Source organism: Callithrix jacchus, chromosome 20 (genome assembly GCF_049354715.1).
Source record: "Callithrix jacchus isolate 240 chromosome 20, calJac240_pri, whole genome shotgun sequence".
Lineage (NCBI taxonomy): Eukaryota > Metazoa > Chordata > Mammalia > Primates > Cebidae > Callithrix > Callithrix jacchus.
The window spans coordinates 11,305,636-11,325,067 of NC_133521.1; the positions used below are offsets into that span (position 1 = coordinate 11,305,636).

At 38.2% G+C, this 19,432-nt stretch overlaps 1 protein-coding gene across 25 annotated transcripts in view; it reads left to right on the forward strand.

The window, feature by feature from the left end:
• Positions 1–19,432, forward strand: part of CHD9 (chromodomain helicase DNA binding protein 9) — a 286,203-nt gene extending 266,771 nt beyond the window's left edge. For 21 of the 25 annotated variants that reach the window (XM_078358110.1, XM_035281960.3, XM_035281963.3 and 18 more), the window contains 5 exons: positions 4,232–4,371; positions 4,679–4,900; positions 9,266–9,394; positions 12,558–12,662; positions 15,962–19,432. In XM_078358110.1, the coding sequence (XP_078214236.1) occupies positions 4,232–4,371; positions 4,679–4,900; positions 9,266–9,394; positions 12,558–12,662; positions 15,962–16,837 (1,472 nt within the window). In that variant the 3' untranslated portion in view covers positions 16,838–19,432. Of the gene's footprint in view, positions 1–4,231; positions 4,372–4,678; positions 4,901–9,265; positions 9,395–10,833; positions 10,969–12,173; positions 12,227–12,557; positions 12,663–15,961 lie in introns of all 25 variants that reach the window. The other 4 variants (XR_013530432.1, XR_013530433.1, XR_013530430.1 and 1 more) reach the window with 2 other exon arrangements.

Sequence of the window (19,432 nt, forward strand, 5' to 3'; positions counted from 1 at the left end):
TTGAGATAATCATGTGGTTTTTGTTTTTGGTTCTGTTTATGTGGTGAATTATGTTTATAGACTTGCGTATGTTGAACCAGCCTTGCATCCCCAGGATGAATCCTACTTGATCATGATGAAAAAGTTTTTTGGTTTGCTGTTGCAATCGGCTTGCCAATATTTTATTGAAGATTTTTGCATCTATGTTCATCATGGATATTGGCCTGAAGTTTTCTTTTCTTGTTGGGTCTCTGCCGGGTTTTGGTATCAGTATGATATTGGTCTCATAAAATGATTTGGGAAGGATTCCCTCTTTTTGGATTATTTGGAATAGTTTCAGAAGCAATGGTACCAGCTCCTCTTTGTGTGTCTGGTAGAATTCGGCTCTGAACCTGTCTGGACCTGGGCTTTTTGTGTGTGGTAGGCTCTTAATTGCTGCCTCGACTTCTGCCCTTGTTATTGGTCTATTCATAGTTTCAGCTTCCTCCTGGTTTAGGCTTGGGGCAGGACACAGGAGTCCAGGAATTTATCCATTTCTTCCAGGTTTACTAGTTTATGTGCATAGAGTTGTTTGTAATATTCTCGGATGATGGTTTGAATTTCTGTGGAATCTGTGGTGATTTCCCCTTTATCATTTTTTATTGCATCTATTTGGTTGTTCTCTCTTTTCTTTTTAATCAATCTGGCTAGTGGTCTGTCTATTTTGTTGATCTTTTCAAAAAACCAGCTCTTGGATTTATTGATTTTTTGAAGGGTTTTTCGTGTCTCAATCTCCATCAGTTCAGCTCTGATCTTAGTTATTTCTTGTCTTCTGCTGGGTTTTGAGCTTTTTTGATCTTGCTCCTCTAGCTCTTTCAATTTTGATGATAGGGTGTCAATTTTGGATCTCTCCATTCTCCTCATATGGGCACTTATTGCTATATACTTTCCTCTAGAGACTGCTTTAAATGTGTCCCAGAGATTCTGGCATGTTGTGTCTTCGTTCTCATTGGTTTCAAAGAACTTCTTTATTTCTGCCTTCATTTCATTGTTTATCCAGTCAACATTCAAGAGCCAGTTGTTCAGTTTCCATGAAGCTGTGCGGTTCTGGGTTGGTTTCTGAATTCTGAGTTCTAACTTGATTGCACTGTGGTCTGAGAAACTGTTTGTTATTATTTCAGTTGTTTTGCATTTGCTGAGGAGTGCTTTACTTCCAATTATATGGTCAATTTTAGAGTAGGTGTGATGTGGTGCTGAGAAGAATGTATATTCTGTGGATTTGGGGTGGAGAGTTCTGTAAATGTCTATCAGGTTTGCTTGCTCCAGGTCTGAGTTCAAGCCCTGGATATCCTTGTTGATTTTCTGTCTGGTTGATCTGTCTAATATTGACAGTGGGGTGTTCAAGTCTCCCACTATTATTGTGTGGGAGTCTAAGTCTCTTTGTAGGTCATTGAGAACTTGCCTTATGTATCTGGGTGCTCCTGTATTGGGTCCATATATGTTTAGGATCGTTAGCTCTTCTTGTTGTATCGATCCTTTTACCATTATGTAATGGCCTTCTTTGTCTCTTTTGATCTTTGTTGGTTTAAAGTCTGTTATATCAGAGATGAGAATTTCAACTCCTGCTTTTTTTTGCTCTTCATTTGTTTGCTTGGTAAATCTTCCTCCATCCCTTTATTTTGAGCCTTTGTGTATCCTTGCATGTGAGATGGGTTTCCTGGATACAGCACACTGATGGGTTTTGGATTTTTATCCAATTTGCCAGTCTGTGTCTTTTGATTGGTGCATTTAGTCCATTTACATTTAGGGTTAATATTGTTACGTGTGACTTTGATACTGCCATTTTGATGCTAGCTGGCTGTTTTGCCCATTAGTTGTTGTAGATTCTTCATTATGTTGATGCTCTTTAGCATTTAGTGTGATTTTGGAATGGCTGGTACTGGTTGTTCCTTTCTATGTGTACTGCCTCTTTCAGGAGCTCTTGTAAAGCAGGCCTGGTGGTGACAAAATCTCTGAGTACTTGCTTGTTTGCAAAGGATTTTATTTTTCCTTCACTTCTGAAGCTCAGTTTGGCTGGATATGAAATTCTGGGTTGAAAGTTCTTTTCTTTAAGGATGTTGAATATTGGCCCGCACTCTATTCTGGCTTGTAGTGTTTCTGCCAAGAGATCTGCTGTGAGTCTGATAGGCTTCCCTTTGTGGGTGACCCGACCTTTCTCTCTGGCTGCCCTTAGTATTTTCTCCTTTATTTCAACCTTGTTGAATCTGATGATTATTTGCCTTGGGGTTGCTCTTCTTGCGGAATATCTTTGTGGTGTTCTCTGTATTTCCTGCATTTGAGTGTTGGCCTGTCTTGCTAGGTGGGGGAAATTTTCCTGGATAATGTCCTGAAGAATATTTTCCAGCTTGGATTCATTCTCTTCGTCCCCTTCTGGTACACCTATCAAACGTAGGTTAGGTCTCTTCACATAGTCCCACATTTCTTGGAGACTTTGTTCATTCCTTTTTGCGCTTTTTTCTCTGATCTTGGTTTCTCGTTTTATTTCATTGGGTTGATCTTCGACTTCTGATATTCTTTCTTCTGCTTGGTCAATTCGGCTATTGAAACTTGTGCATGCTTCGCAAAGTTCTCGTATTGTGTTTTTCAGCTCCTTTAATTCATTCATATTCCTCTCTAAGTTATCCATTCTTGTTATCATTTCCTCGAATCTTTTTTCATATCTTTTTTCAAGGTTCTTAGTTTCTTTGCATTGATTTAAAACATGTTCTTTTAGCTCACAAAAGTTTCTCATTATCCACCTTCTGAAGTCTAATTCCGTCATTTCGTCACAGTCATTCTTTGTCCAGCTTTGTTCCCTTGCTGGTGAGGAGTTTTGGTTCTGTCTAGGAGGCGAGGTGTTCTGGTTTCGGGTGTTTTCCTCCTTTTTGCGCTGGTTTCTTCCCATCTTTGTGGATTTATCCACCTGTTGTCTGTGTAGTTGCTTACTTTTCAATTGGGTCTCTGAATAGACACCCAGATTGTTGATGATGAAGTATTTCTGTTACTTGCTTTTCCTTCTACCAGACTAGCCCCTTCGCTGTACGACTGCTGAGGTCCACTCCAGGCCCTGCTTGTCTGGGGTGCACCTATAGCAGCTGTGGAACAGTGAGGGATGCTACCAGTTTCTTTTTTTCCTATCTTTGTCCCAGAATGATGCCTGCCAGATGTCAGTCTTTTGGATATAGAGGGGCCAGGGAGCTGCTTGAGGAGATAGTCTGTACTTTATAGGAGCTCAAGTGCTGAGCTGTGCGCTCTGATGTTCATTCAGGGCTGTTAGGCTGCTATGTTTAATTCTGCTGCAACAGAACTCATAAAAAAACCCTTTTTTTCTCAGATGCTCTGTCTGGGGGGGTTGGGGCTTTATTTTGGAGTGTCCATTGTGCTGTCTTGCCCAGCTAGGAGGCAGTCTAGTCACTATTTGCCTGCCGAGGCTCCACCCTGCTGGTTTGACGTTCGCCCTGTTGCTGCAGGCTCTGCCCTTCTGCTGTGGTCTCTGCCCTGCTGCCACGGGCTACACCCTGCGGCGGAGTCTCTCTGTTGTAACGGGTTGCCTCGGCAACAGCAGGCTGCGTCAGCAATGGGCGTGTACCTCAGTAGGGGCTGATTGCCTCGATAATGGCAGACGCCCCTTCCCCCACGGAGCTGCGCTTACAGGGAACCTCACCACCAGGAGCGTTTGGAATCGCCATTTTGTTTGTCGCACTACGCTACCCCAAACGCTGTGTCCCTGGAATCTCCTGGGCTGTCTCACTGTCCAAGTCCCATTCAGTCTCAAGTTCAGCCCTCTCAAGTCTCAGGTTGCCAGTTCAACAGGGCACCCGGACCAGTGCACTTTGTGCAGAGCGCTGTGGAGCGCCGCTGTGCTACAGTGCGGGCCGCCGCCACACCGGCTGCCGGCTACACCAGCCAAAACCTCTGCCTGACGTCCCGCATCTCTTTTATACCTGGGAATTTCCCCGTTCTGTGGGCAACAAAGATCCATCTGGAAATGTGGCTCTGACTCACCCTCTCCGCGAGCTTCAATCCTAGGTTGTTCTCACAGCGCCATCTTGAGTCCTCCCCCGTAATTCAGGTTTTTAAATGAGAGGTGGGGATGATATGTTTGGCCAAAAATTTCTGCATTAAAGATGTATAAAATAAGAACTAACACTTCCATATATTTAGGAAGGGGATTACTTTCAATTTGTTTAAGAACTAAATTTGTATCACCATTTTGCATTTTTAATTCAATTAGGTACTTCCATTCAACCAACTCTTGGTGCCAATGGTGTGATATTAGACAACCAGCCTATAGTCAAAAAAAGGCGAGGAAGGAGGAAGAATGTAGAAGGTGTTGACATCCTCTTCTTTAACAGAAATAAACTACCTAATCATGTAAGTAAAGCAGTACTTAAAAAACTACTGATCCTTGAGTCCAAAATTCAATCCTAGTAAATATACATATTGTTTTGTGAAAGTTTTATAGACTATTAATACAGAAATTAAAAGTATGCCATACAGTTTTACATCTTAGTAGAAACTTAGCACTGTCCAAGAGTGATAGAAATTTTAAGTTTAAAAGATTTAGTAGCAGTTTTAGGAACAACTTATTTTTTTTCTCTTCAAAAAGAATTGCTTTGTTGAACCAATATTAGAATGATGAAGCATGGAAATAAAGTTTCCACTTGGTGTTCTTTTACAGGTTACTTTAGGCTTAACCTCCTCACAGATTTCCAGAGGGATAAATCCAGCACTGTCCTATACTCAGCCTCAAGGAATTCCTGATAAAGAAAGTCCAGTTCCAGTTATTAATCTTAAAGATGGAACACGACTTGCAGGAGATGATGCACCGAAGAGAAAGGATTTGGAAAAATGGCTTAAGGAGCACCCAGGTTATGTGGAAGATTTGGGAGCTTTTATTCCTGTAGGTGATACCTTAAAAATCTTGTTATATTTTATTTCTATGAATTATCAGACCTATCATAATGAAGCATAAATTCTCATCCATTTATGCCAAATATGTGCTCTACCTAAGATCAAGGAAAATTAGCAGGAGAAAATAATTACCATCTTTCCATGATACAATACAATGTTATTTTCCATTTTTCCATTCTGTGTTCAACAAGTATTTCATAATAAAAATACAGAGTGCTATGTTACACCCAGTGAAGGTTGCTAAGGTATAAAACTTCCAATCACGGCCGGGCGCGGTGACTCACGCCGGTAATCCCAGCACTCTGGGAGGCCAAGGCAGGAGGATCTCCCAAGGTCAGGAGTTCAAGACCAGCCTGGCCAATATGGTGAAACCTCCTCTTTATTTTACAAAAAAAAAAAAAAAACTTCCAATCACTTCTTACACAATTTTTTTTTTAATGTTTTTTTGTTTTTTGAGACAGAGTCTCGCTCTTTTGCCAGGCTGGAGTATAGTGGCGCAATCTTGGCTCAGTGCAACCTCTGCCTCCGGGTTTCAAGCGATTCTCCTGCCTCAGCCTCCCCAGTAGCTGGGACTACAGGCAGACACCACCATGCCTGGCTAATTTTGTATTTTTAGTAGAGACAGGGTTTCACCATGTTGTCTAAGATAGTCTCGATCTCTTGACCTTGTCATCCGCCCACCTCGGGCTCCCAAAGTGTTAGGATTACAGGCATGAGCCACCGCACTCAGCCAAGCAGTTTATTTTAAAATAATAATGATTATAATAAACATGTATTGAAACTTAAATAGGTGCCTGCAGTTATGCTGACATACTTATATACCCAACATGCCTTACTTCATTTAATACAATACCTTTATTAGGACGCATTGTTACAATTGTTTTTTGTTTTTTTGAGACAAAGTTTCACTTTGTCACCCACTGCAGTGCAGTGACACAGTCTCGGCTCACTTCAACCTCTGCCTCCCGGGTTCAAGCGATTCTCCCACCTCAGTCTCCTAAGTAGCTGGGACTACATGTGCACACCACCACGCCTAGCTAATTTTTGTATTTTTAGTAGAGACAGGGTTTCACCATGTTGGCCAGGCTGGTCTTGAACTCCTGGCCTCAAGAAATCTGCCTGCAAAGTGCTAGGATTACAGGCATGAGCCACCACACCTGGCCTATAATTGCTTTATAAATGAAATTAAAACACTAATTTCATTTAAGTAAATAGTCCAAGACCACATAGCAAATAAACTCTTAAATCCAGAGTCCAAATTACTCCTCTTAAGCTCTTCTTCAAACTATGAGTATATGTCTCTCCAGATGAACAGTGAGTTTATGTTAATCAAAGATGAGGCTGGGCACAGTGGCTCATGCCCATAATCCCAGCACTTTGGGAGGCCAAAGTGGGCAGATCATTTGGGTTCAGGAGTTCAAGTTCAGGTGGCCCCAGGCCACCACATCCAGCTAATTTTTTCAATTTTTATTTTAAAGACACAGAGTCTCACTGTATTGCTCAGACAGGTCTCAAACTCCTGGCTCAAGCAATCCTCTTGCCTTGGCCTCCAAAAGTGTTGAGATTACAGGTGTGAGCTGCCACACCTGGCTGAATATTCCAATTCTAAAAATAATGAGAATCCTGAGTCTAAACACTATAACTTCTTAACATGTTGAAGATAACATTCGTTTATTCAGTTAACAAATTTTTACTGAGTGATTACTATATACTACTTACTATTTTAAGAGATTGAGGATACAACAGTAAACAATATAAAGTTTTTACCCTCATACCTTTAATCTAGACTCTGAAGGATTCTCATACCTTTCTCTTATTACTGCAAAAGAGTCTATGTTAACTTCTTAAATTTGTATATCCATTCATTAGTTTACCTGCAAATAAATATTTTATCATAATGTTTTATATTACTTTATTTTAAAGTTTAAGGGCAGCATTTGTTTCTCTAAAGAATATAAGATGTAATTTGTCTGCTTTCCCAAGGAAAAGCATTTTCTTTCTTTTTTTGAGACAGAGTTTCGCTCTTGTTACCCAGGCTGGAGTGCAATGGCACAGTCTCGGCTCACCACAACCTCCGCCTCCTGGGTTCAAGCAATTCTCCTGCCTTAGCCTCCCGAGTAGCTGGGACTACAGACATGCACCACCATGCCCAGCTAATTTTTGTATTTTTAGTAGAGATGGGATTTCACCAGGTTGACCAGGATGGTCTCCATCTCTTGGCCTTGTGATCCACCCGCCTCGGCCTCCCAAAGTGCTGGGATTACAGGTGTGAGCCAACGCGTCTGGCCCGGAAAAGCATTTTCCTATGTAAAAATCATTTTCCATTAATGACTTCTTGGATCTCACACTCTGTTGTAGTATTTCTATAGCTAAATAATTGTAACATGGTGGAGAGTATACTGTAATAAAGGTATGTATAAAGTCTTGTGGAAACAATGTAAGAAAAATTAACTGAGAATAACTTTAAAATTAAAAATAATTTTTATTTTTACAAAACAAAAATTGAAAAAGTTAACTCTGCCTAGGCAGTTTAAAGTTTCTCAAGAAGATAAAGAAGATAGAGCTGACATTCATCTGAGGGATTAAAAAAAGAGTAAGTTGGCGTTGACCTAGTTAACAAAAGAAGAGGATATCCTAGGCAACATAGAGCCATTAAGAAAATGGCCAGGTAGGCCGGGCGCAGTGGCTCATGCCTATAATCCCAGCACTTTGGGAGGCCAAGGCAGGTGGATCACGAGGTCAAGAGATCAAGACCATCCTGGTCAACAAGGTGAAACCCTGTCTCTACTAAAAATACAAAAATTAGCTGGGCATGGTGGTGCACACCTGTAGTCCCAGCTACTCAGGAGGCTGAGGCAGGAGAATTGCTTGAACCCAGAAGGTGGAGGTTGCAGTGAGCCGAGATCGTGCCATTGTACTCCAGTCTGGGTAACAACAGCGAAACTTTGTCTCAAAAAAAAAAAAAAGAAAGAGAGAGAAAGAAAGAAGAAAAGAAAAAAAAGAAAGAAGGAAGGAAGGAAAGAAAGAAAGAAGGAAGGAAGGAAGAAAGAAAATGGCCAGGTGCAGTGGCTCACGCTTGTAATCCTAGCATTTTGGGAGGCTGAGGCAGGCAGACACTTGAAGTCAGGAGTTCGAGACCAACTTGGCCAACATGGTGAAACCTAAAAATACAAAATTAGCTGGGTGTGGTGTTGGGTGCTTGTAGTCCCAGCTACTCAGAAAGCTGAGGCAGGAGAATTGCTTGAACCCAGGAGGCAAAGTGCCATGAGCCAAGATCTCACCACTGCCTTCCAGACTAGATGACAGAGCAAGACTCTGTCTCAAAAAAAAAAAAGAAAAGAAGATATGACTGTAAGGCATATTAATAAAACAGTGGCTAGTCTAATATTCCAGAGTATGTGGAGGAGTGAATGGGGTAATAGTAAGTAAACAATAAACAGAAGAGTTGAATTTAATAGGTTCAGGCCTTGATGGGACTGGTATGCTAAGCTGAAGAGTTTGAGTGTTGGTTTCCTGAAAATATTTTTAATTGGCTGGAAATACCTGCAGACATTAAGACCTGTTTTGTTAATAGTTGCATAAAGAAGTAGCATGATTTGATGGGATGAGTTTTTATTTTTATTGCTAGATGAGAGTTGGGTGTTTGTTTGTTTGTTTTGAGACAGGGCCTCACTTTGTTGTGCAGGCTGGAGTGCAGTGGCATGATCATGGCTCACTGCAGCCTCTACCTCCCAGTCCCTAGCAGTCTTCCTACCTCAGCCCCCACAAATACCTGGGACTACAGGTATATACCATCATGGCCAGCTAATTTCTTAATTTTTTGTAGAGATAGGGTCTCACCATGTTGCCTAGGCTTTACTTTTTTAATGTATAATTTGATGAAAAGATTGATGTGATACTTCTTATTAAAATACTTAAAAGTTTGGCCAGGCACGGTGTCTTACATCTGTAATCCCAGCATTTGGGAGGACAAGGAGGGAGGATAGCTTGAGCCCAGGAGTTCAAGATCAGCCTAAGTAATGTGGCAAAACTTTCATCTCTACAAAACCTTCATCTCTACAAAAAAGATTAGCCAGGCATGGTGGTCCCAGCTACTCAAGAGGCTGAGGTGGAGGATCACTTGAGCCTGAGATGTCAAAGCTGCAGTGAGCTGTGATCACACCACTATTCTCTAACCTGAGCAACCAGAGCAAGACCCTGTTTCAAAAAAAATAAAGTAAAATTAAAGTTAGATATTTTAAAAATGTAAATAACCAACCAAAAGATAAAGGTTGTTAAATTGCATGGATCAGCTCATTTTAATATCTTGAATTGTTTTGCACAAAGATTTTAAAGATATGTCCATATCTTTTAGAGAATGCAGCTTCATGAGGGAAGGCCCAAACAAAAAAGACATCGTTGCAGAAACCCCAATAAACTAGATGTGAATAGTCTCACCGGAGAAGAACGTGTTCAACTGATTAACAGAAGAAATGCTAGAAAGGTATTTTAATATTTATTTCTTAATCTTTTATTCAATATTTTAGAGGTCTCCAGAACACTATTTCATGATGCAGTAGTATTTTCTAACAGACCTGGAAATGAGTTGAATTTATCAGATTTCTGGGGGAAATCATGGAGTCTAATTTTATGCAGTCTAATTTCAAATCTCACTTCATAAGCTAAGCTGTTACATGAAATAAACAAGTCATTTAACACATCTCTGCCTAAGCAGCGCCATTGCATATGATTGTACACTTATACAAGGGCAATGCATCAAAGACAGTCATTCTCATCAGGGGTAATTTCACCTCTCAAGAAATATTTGGCAGTGTCTGGAAAACTTCATCGGTAGCCACAGGAAGAAGAAACTACTGGCATCTAGTAGGTAGAGGCCAGAGATGCTGCTAAACCTCCTATGGAACATAGGACAATCTCTACAATATCAAGTCACAGTGTCTACACCGCAAAGGCTGAGAAACTCTGATCTACGGAGTTTCACATTATAGCCATCAAAAATTCATGTATTTATCACTGCAGTTTTCTGTCAGATGACCTTAAAGTATCTTTTTCTATTAAAATCAGCATGTACATAATTTCCGATTGATGACAATAGAATGTCTTAAACAAAGGTACCTTGTACACTAATGCCACCTTTGTGGCTTGTCTTTTACTGAATGATGAATGATAGAGTGGAGGTTTTTCAGAAATAGACTTACATAGATTTCTTCTTTTATGTTTCTCATTTACCTCACAGAACAAACAATAGAAACTTGTGACACTGTTTTGTATATGTGTAGCTTTGACACACTGTTTTTTATTCTGATGAACAAGCCCACAAACTAAATAGGAAAGAAAAAATGTGATGGGTAAGAACATCACATTTCTCATTGCATTATTTTTCTCCCACACTAAATTATCTTACATAGGTCTGGTTCTGATTTGCTCTCTGTTAAATGCACTCACTGCTAGTATAAAAATACCTAAAAGCACTTGAATTTCTCATAAAAAATATTGGAATTGGAAGAAAGAAAACTATTTTAAAATAACAGTTGTTTTAATATTGTTGGGTACACCAACTCTTTAATGTTAGTTTTTCCCACAATTTTGTACAGATAGCTCATTCAGCTTTTGTTAGTAATTTAAAGTGATAGCATAGATGTCTTAAGGAAAGAACAATGTGACATTTCAGTAGCATTTTACTTAATTTTGTGCTTGTGTCGATTTTGTTACAAATCCTTCTACTTCATCTTATACCAGAAATACACATTACTAAAATTATGAATGAATTTGTCTTAGTCAATTTTAAGGAAATGAAACAATTTGTTAGGTTTGATATTAAACATTCTAAATTTCATTTTTAATTGTTGTAACTTCATGAGAGGTTTGTTCATGTTCTTTAATTTGTAGAATTCCTAATTGTCTTGAGTCTCTTGGGTACAGGCTTAAGGATTGATGAGTTATTAAGGAAAAGAATCTACCTGCTAAATCCCCATAAACCCCCAAGAGGGCCTCCATTTTCAATAGAAGCTTAATGAAGGAAATAAAAAGAGAAGACAACAGAATTACAGAGACTAAGTAAATATACTTATTTCCTTAAATATATTTATTTAAATATACTTCTTTAAATATATTATCTAAATAAATATAAGGAGCTGGGGATGTGGTGGTGCACGCCTGTAATCCCAACTACTCAGGAAGCTCAGGAGGGATGATTGCTTGAGCCCAGGAGTTCAAGGCTGCAGTCAACTATGATCACAGCACTGCATTCTAGCCTGGGCGACAGAGTGAGACCATTAAAAAAAGTGAGTGAGTGAGTGAGTGAATCTCTTAAAAAAAAAAAATTCAAGAAATACCATATAAGAATACTTATGCTGGGCACAGTGGCTCAGGCCTGTAATTCCAGCACTTTAGGAGGCCAAGGTGGGCAGATCACCTGAGGTCAGCAGTTCAAGACCAGCCTGGTCCAACATCCTGAAACCCTATCTCTACTAAAAATACAAAAATTAGCCAGGCATGGTGGTGGGCACCTATAAACCCAGCTACTCAAGAAAATCACTTGAACTTGGGAGGTGGAGATTGCAATGAGCTGAGATCATACCACTGTACTCCAGCCTGGGTGACAGAGTGACACTCTGTCTCAAAAAAAAAAAAAGAATACTTACAGGTAATATAACTGATCATATTGAACCCTGTCTGTATCCTATCAGGATATAGTATTTAATCATTTAATGAGGTATATAAGAAGAAATTACCCAAGAAATATCTTTAGTCTCCAAAGGGACATTAAACTGGTAGGTATAAATAATTTGTCCAAGTGTAATATTTTTAATTTAAATTTCAAAATGTTATCTTGTCTCAATGTCATATTACATTTTTTCCAAATTATTTACTTATGATTGGTTAATTATATCACACTTCACATATGAAAGATATGTATAATCTTATACTTTTAGGGTGTCAATATACATAATAGATAACAGTATTGGTTTTTGACACCTAGGTTTGTATCCTGACTATAACATGTACTAGCTAACTTTAGGCAAATTATATAAATTCTCTGAGGCTCAGTTCCTTCATTTGAAAAACAGAAATAATACTATCTCAAAAGGATGTAGTGAGAACTAAAATAAATTATACATTTAAAATCCTTAGCACAATACTTAGCATATAATAACTTATATTTATTATGTGATAGGCATTATGCTAAGGCACTTGAATTGTCTCATTTTATCTTTATAAAACCCTATGAGGGAAGTATTATTGTTATCCGCATTTTACAGATCAGAAAATTGAGGCTGAAAGAGATTTACTGATTTGCTCGAGCACATAGCTGGTAAGTCTGACTCCAGAGGATGTACTTTAAACTAGGTTATACTGCCTGTCCAGCATAGTAAGTGCACAGTAAATGGTAGTAACTCATTTGACTATTCTAGTTATTCTACTTAAAACATTTAAAATTTACATTATCACATTTTGTATGTTACATCAATATAGTCCATATGGGTGACCTTGGTCCTTTTTAATATAATCATAAACATTAGCTAAGGTGGTTCAAAAAATATGTATTTTAAGGAAATAAACTATGTAGAACACAAAATAAAAGCAAACAAGAGTTTTCTATGTAATAATGGTTTAGCATTTAACAATCTGTTTCTCATTTACAGGTTGGAGGTGCATTCGCTCCCCCTTTAAAAGATTTATGTAGGTTCCTAAAAGAAAATTCAGAATATGGAGTAGCTCCTGAATGGGGAGATGTTGTTAAGCAATCTGTAAGTATTTTACAAATACTAACTCATACACTGTTTTCAAATTGGATACCATTCAATTATATCCTAGATTAATTATAATTAATAAAATAGTCCATGAATTTGTGACAGCATTTTTTAGTTCACAATTTTTATTTTCCAGTACGTGTTGTAAATTTCTCAGATGCTTCTCAGGTTATAAGGGAGAATCAGTAAATACTGATTTGTTTTTAACCTCTAAGATACCATTTGAATGATGTCACAAAGAAAAATCAAATATATGAGCAAATACGTAAATACGTAAGGATATTCATCATGGTATACTAGTAAAAAAAAATGAGAGGCTATTAGTTTATTAAGATATTGGAAAACTATGCGCTTTTTTTTTTTTTTTTTTTGAGACAGGGTCTCTCTCTCTCTGTTGCCCAGGCTAGAATGCAATGGTGCAACCTTGGCTCACTACAACCTTCACCTCCTGGGTTCAAGTGATTCTCATGCCTCAGCCTCCCTAGTAACTGGGACAAGAGGCGCTACCAACACACCAGCTAATTTTTGGATTTTTAGTAGAGATGGTATTTCGCCATGTTGACCAGGCTGGTCTTGAACTCCTGGCCTCAAGTGATCTGTCCACCTCACTTGATCTGCCTCAAGTGATCTGCCTCAGCCTTTCAAAGTGCTAGGATTACAGGCCTGAGCCACCACTCCCAGCCTATGCAACTATTTTAAAAATTATATCTTAGGCCGAGCACAGCAGCTCACACCTGAAATCCCAGCACTTTGGGAGGCCGAGGCAAGTGGGTCACCTGAGGGCAGGAGTTCGAGACCAGCTGGCCAACACAGAGAAACCCCATCTGTACTAAAAATATAAAAATTAGCCAGGCATTGTGGTATGCATTAGTAGTCCCAGCTATTCAGGAGGCTGAGGCAGGAGAATCACTTGGACCCAGGAGGCAAAGGTTGCAGTGAGCCAAGATCTCACCACTGCATTCTACCCTAGGGAACAGAGCAAGACTCCATCTCAAAAAATCATAATAATGTATACGTTATTATTTTTATTCTTCTAAGATATATATATGAGAGAGATATCTCTCTTAGAAGAACATCTAAAGGGAGAAAAAGTGCAGTATATTAAAAGCAGTCGTATTTAAGCTCTTGGTATAGTAAAGCCTACTTATGTGGTAATGGTGAATAATTAATAGATATTATTCTTACAAGTGTCCAAATGGAAAGGGCAGGCTATAATACTAAGTTCTTGTGGGCCAGGCACAGTGGCTCTCACCTGTAATCCCAGCACTTTGGGAGGTCGAGGTGGGAAGATCACAATGTCAAGAGATCGAGACCATCCTGGCCAACATGGTGAAACCCCATCTTTACTAAAAATACAAAAATTAGCTGGGTGTGGTGGTGCACCACTGTAGTCCCAGCTACCCGGGAGGCTGAGACTGGAGAATCACTTAAAACCAGGAGGTGAAAGTTGCAGTGAGCCAAGATCATGCCACTGCACTCCAGCCTGGCAACAGAGCCGGACTCCATCTCAAAAAAAAAAAACACACAACTAAGTTTGGTGTGATTCTATTTTTTTGTTTGTTTGTTTATTTCAGAAAGGGAGGTGGGGGGAATTGTAGAATGTGTACAATTGCACAAGGAAAAAAATAGAACACATACTGAAATGTTAGCAATGGTTATCTGAATCATGAGATGAAGGATGATTTTGTTTTGTTTTGTTTTGTTTTGTTTTGATGTGTTTTCTACAATGAACGCTGATGCCTTTATTAAAGAGAAAAAAAAAATAAGTTGATTCAATTCAAAACAAAATTAAACAGTAGTCAAATGAGTCTTGTGTTAAACCACTATCTAGAACTGCACTGTCACAAAAAGTAGCCCCTCAGTGGCCACAAATAAGCACATGTGGCTGTTGAGCACTAGAACTGTGGCTAGTCTGAATTAATGTGCTATTAAGTGTAAAATACACAGTGGTTTTGGATTTTGAAGACTTTGTTGGAAAAAAGGAATGTAAAATATCTCAATTTTTATAGATTACGTATTGAAGTGACAATATTTTGATTATGTTCTATTAAATAGACTATACTACTAAAATTAATGTTACCTATTTCTATTTTACCTATTTTAAATGTTGCTGCTAATAAAATTTTAAATGATATATGTGGCTTACATTATATTTCTATTAGACAGTACTGGTCCAGGGATTCTAAACTCCTAAAACTTCTAAGAGTTCTGGGACCCAGAAAATCATGGGAGAATCATGTGAAAGTAGCACAGATTGTTCTCTTTTGTCCTGGGCTTTATGGTTCCCAATCTGCAAGTGCTACTGCAGGTGATCTTACCCCACTTTGCCACTTTGAGTATCTTTTTTGAGCATAGCTCTATCTCCTTCATTCCCAAAGTGACAGTAAAATTATTTATATGAAGCATCTCATTTTAACCTTAACCTTTCACTTCGTCTATTCTTTCTTTATTGTTCTTCCCAATTAGAAGGGAGCCATGGGCCAGGTGTGGTGGCTCACGCCTGTAATCCCAGCACTTTGGGAGGCCGAGGCCGGCAGATAATGAGGTCAAGAGATCAAGACTATCCTGGCCAACATGGTGAAACCCCCAGTGTCTGCTAAAAATACAAAAATTAGCTGGGCATGCTGGTGTGTGCCTGTAGTCCCAGCTCCTTGGGAGGCTGAGGCAGGAGAATCACTTGAACCGGGGGAGGTGGAGGTTGCATTGAGCTGAGATTGTGCCACTGCACTCCAGCCTGGTGACCGAGCACGACTTTGTCTCAAAAAAAAAAAAAGAAGGGTCCCACTTCTTTGGTCTTCTAGAACAAGTGATTCTGTGAAACATGTAAGGGTTATGGAAGTACTCATGAAAAAATTTCTAGGCCAGGCGTGGTGGCTCACGCCTGTAATCCAAGCACTTTGGAGGCCAAGGCGGGCGGATCACCTGAGGTCAGGAGTTCAAGACCAGCCTGACCAACATGGTAAAACCCCATCTCTTAAAAAAAAAAAAGAAAGAAAGAAAAAAGAAAAAATTTATCTGGACCTTATGTTTTCTAGAATTATACTACAATATTATGTTTTACAGTATGAAAGAAGGCTAAAGGCCTCTTCAGTCACTTACTCTGTGATAAAATGAAAAGTGGAAGAGCTGTTTGAAGCTACCACTTAAAATAAAATTAGGTTATCTCTGTTTTAATTGATTATTTAATATCAATACAGAATAAATTTACAAATAATTATCTATTTTTCATAGGTTATTTGTATAAGCTAATAGCTATTTTCATGTAGGGATTACTAATGAATATATATTTCTTCCAGGGATTTCTTCCAGAAAGCATGTATGAACGTATTCTCACTGGTCCCGTAGTGAGAGAGGAAGTAAGCAGGCGGGGGAGACGGCCTAAAAGTGGAATTGCAAAGGCCACAGCAGCAGCAGCAGCTGCATCTGCCACCAGTGTTTCAGGCAATCCTTTGTTAGCCAATGGATTACTTCCAGGTGTGGATCTCACAACTCTTCAGGCCTTACAACAAAACCTACAAAACTTGCAGTCACTGCAAGTAACTGCAGGGTTGATGGGAATGCCTACTGGCCTTTCTTCTGGAGGAGAAGCTAAAAACATGGCTGCTATGTTCCCCATGCTGCTGTCAGGAATGGCTGGATTACCAAATCTGTTGGGCATGGGAGGACTCCTGACAAAGCCTACGGAATCTGGGACAGAAGACAAAAAGGGAAGTGACTCCAAGGAGCCAGAAGGAAAAAAAGAAAGGACAGAGAGCCAAAGTTCAGAGAATGGTGGAGAAAACTCTGTGTCAAGTTCTCCGTCCACGTCCTCTACTGCTGCATTAAATACAGCTGCAGCTGCCAACCCATTAGCTCTTAACCCACTATTACTATCTAATATACTTTATCCAGGGATGCTTCTCACTCCAGGCCTTAATCTTCATATTCCAACTTTGTCCCAGTCCAATACTTTTGATGTACAAAACAAAAACAGTGACTTAGGCTCATCTAAGTCTGTAGAAGTTAAGGAAGAAGATTCCAGAATTAAAGATCAGGAAGACAAAGGGGGAACTGAACCAAGTCCTCTCAATGAAAACAGCACAGATGAGGGTTCAGAGAAAGCTGATGCTTCATCTGGATCTGATAGTACATCATCGTCATCTGAGGATTCAGATTCTAGTAATGAAGACTGATTCCCAGACTCTGCACTTAAAATATGAACTGATTTTGGATTTTTTCTTTAATTTTAATTAATTGTAAATACCCCAGTGTTGAGTGCATCAATAACTTACTGACCGAACATTTCAGTTATTTGTTTAGAAGTGCAAACTGCTTTCAGAGACGTTTTGCATGTAATATTTCTTAAGATTCATAAGTTTCTGAACTCGTATGTACTATCAGATACATAAAGGTGTAAAATTACAACAAAAGGCATTATAATTTTGTTGGGGGTTAATTTTATGAAAATTATGCTCAATAAGAGTTGTATATTTAATATATTTGCAGTGAACACAGAATACTTTATGCATATTACTGATTTAATTTGAATATAGTTTTACAGCCTCCTTGACACCTATAATTTACAGATCAAAACTCAGCAATAATTTGGGCAGCTAATGAATGTCATGAAAGCTGTAGAATCTACATCACCATCCATTGCTTTAATTACATGAAAATGCTCTAGTGTTGTGATGCACTGCTGATGTTTCCAATTCAGGTACAAGTATGTTTTAAAGAAGAAATAAGTTTCCCAATCAGCCAACTTAACTGGCTACCTGTTACCTCAGCTGAGTTAGTTTAGGAAGTTTACATTCGTTTCTAATTCTATACTTGTTTTCAGGGGTTTTTTAAACACATCCTATATATCATGTTAATCTGGCAAGAAATATGACTTGCTTTTTGCTGAGCTTAACTCAGATATCAGTAAAATCATAAAATAATCATGTGTCATGTGATTTTGGCACCCTATACGTAGTTTTTACTCTTCAAAGTTTGGCCTCCTATGAGAAATAATTATGTCTCAGATGAGTAATGTCTGTTTCCAGGGTTCAGAAAAGGCAAACTCATGAAATGCCACTAAAAGAAACTTTCAACACAGCATACTTCATGTAAAAGAAATTGTTTGTTTGCTTTCTTTGCGTAAATTTCTACTTGTGTTTTATGTCATGGAAATATTCCAGAATTAACAGATAATAGTGGTAAATACGCAGATAGCCTAAATTCATTTTGCATATCTAGGTGTAAGCAGACTAAATGTTGCCCAGAATCAGTGTTGGGTTATCAGTTTATATTAAATATACTGAGTTGCCCGTTTTAAAAATGCACTTTGAATAATCTCCAAAAGATGTACAAGTTATACCTGTAAACCACAAAAGTGAAGCCCAAGGCTTCTGTTCAATTTCATAGAATCCTTTACCATGTAAAATTTCTCTGATATTTGATTTGTGATACAATTTCTGCTGCTAAAGCTGCTATTATTCTGACAAGGTAGAGGTCCAGGTTCACCTTCATATATATTTAAAACAATTAGTATTGAATTGGACTTTAAAATACTGACATTTTAAGGAGAGATACATGTTAGCATTTTTCTGGTACTCAAATAAGTTAGCGGTAATGTCTGCAAGGGGATAAATTTAGAGGGAAAAAGTATTCCAGTTCTCTCCTACAGAAAAAATAACTTTCAGTATGTTTTGATAGAACTGTTGCTTTGTCATGAGTAAGCAATTGTATTAGGTTGTCCAAGACCTTTACCAGTAAATTATGTTTCTGTATGTAAAATAACTAACCCCTTATTAGAGAGACAGTGTTATATGTATTTACAAAATTATATAAGTTCCATTGGGATTGTATTGATTTTGTATTTTCCCAAAATAGTACTTTGAATTGATAGTCCTTTATGCAATGTCTTAGCAATAGTCTCTATAATGCCCATCCAGGAGAAGTGGGTAGTAATTCTTCATCATGAAAATTATATATTACATATTTAGTATCTTCCCTTTGCAGTATTGCACTTTTGTTTAATTAGAATACACCTATGAGATAGCCAAAGTTTTTCAAACACAGTTAACTTAGTTTGCCGGTGGAGTATTTCAACACCATCCACATTTCCCTTCCTCCCTCTAGTTCTACCCACATGATCTTTATTCCTTTCTTTCCCCAACTAAAAAAAAAAAAAAAAAAAAAAAACTCTAGATCTTGTCACTAAAATCTAATTTATATCAAATTTATGAGAGAAAGTATTTTCCTAATTATGGTCAAATAAATTTGGTTAACATCCTAGTAATTCTCTTTCTATGTAATAAGGCAATTACAGTTTTCAAAGCATTAAGTCTAACATAACTTTAAACATTCTCTTAGGTTTCAAGATACTTCTATTTAATATTGACTGGGGAAAAGTTGTCCAGCTATCAGCTAAAAAAACACATGCAAATAAGGTTATGTAAAGCTAAGGGTTATAAGGAAAAAAAAAAAATCAGTAGAATTACATAATACTAAAGTTGCAGTTGAAAGGATATTCAAGTTATGTGTTGGTAGTTACTAAAAGAAATAGCTGTTATTGCCTTGTATTTATAGCCCTTGTTTCAGGTTTCATGATTCAAGTCTTAGTCCAATCTTTCTTTTGGACATTTGCAATATTTACCAGTTGTGTTTTGTGTAGTCTGAATTTGCTTTCTGTAGTTGAGCAAACGTCTTAAAAAGTCATTTGTAATTTATTAAATTACTTTCTATGATGTTCTATAGAGCAAATGGAAGTTTAATTATTTTTTATTAAACATATTCTTTGACTA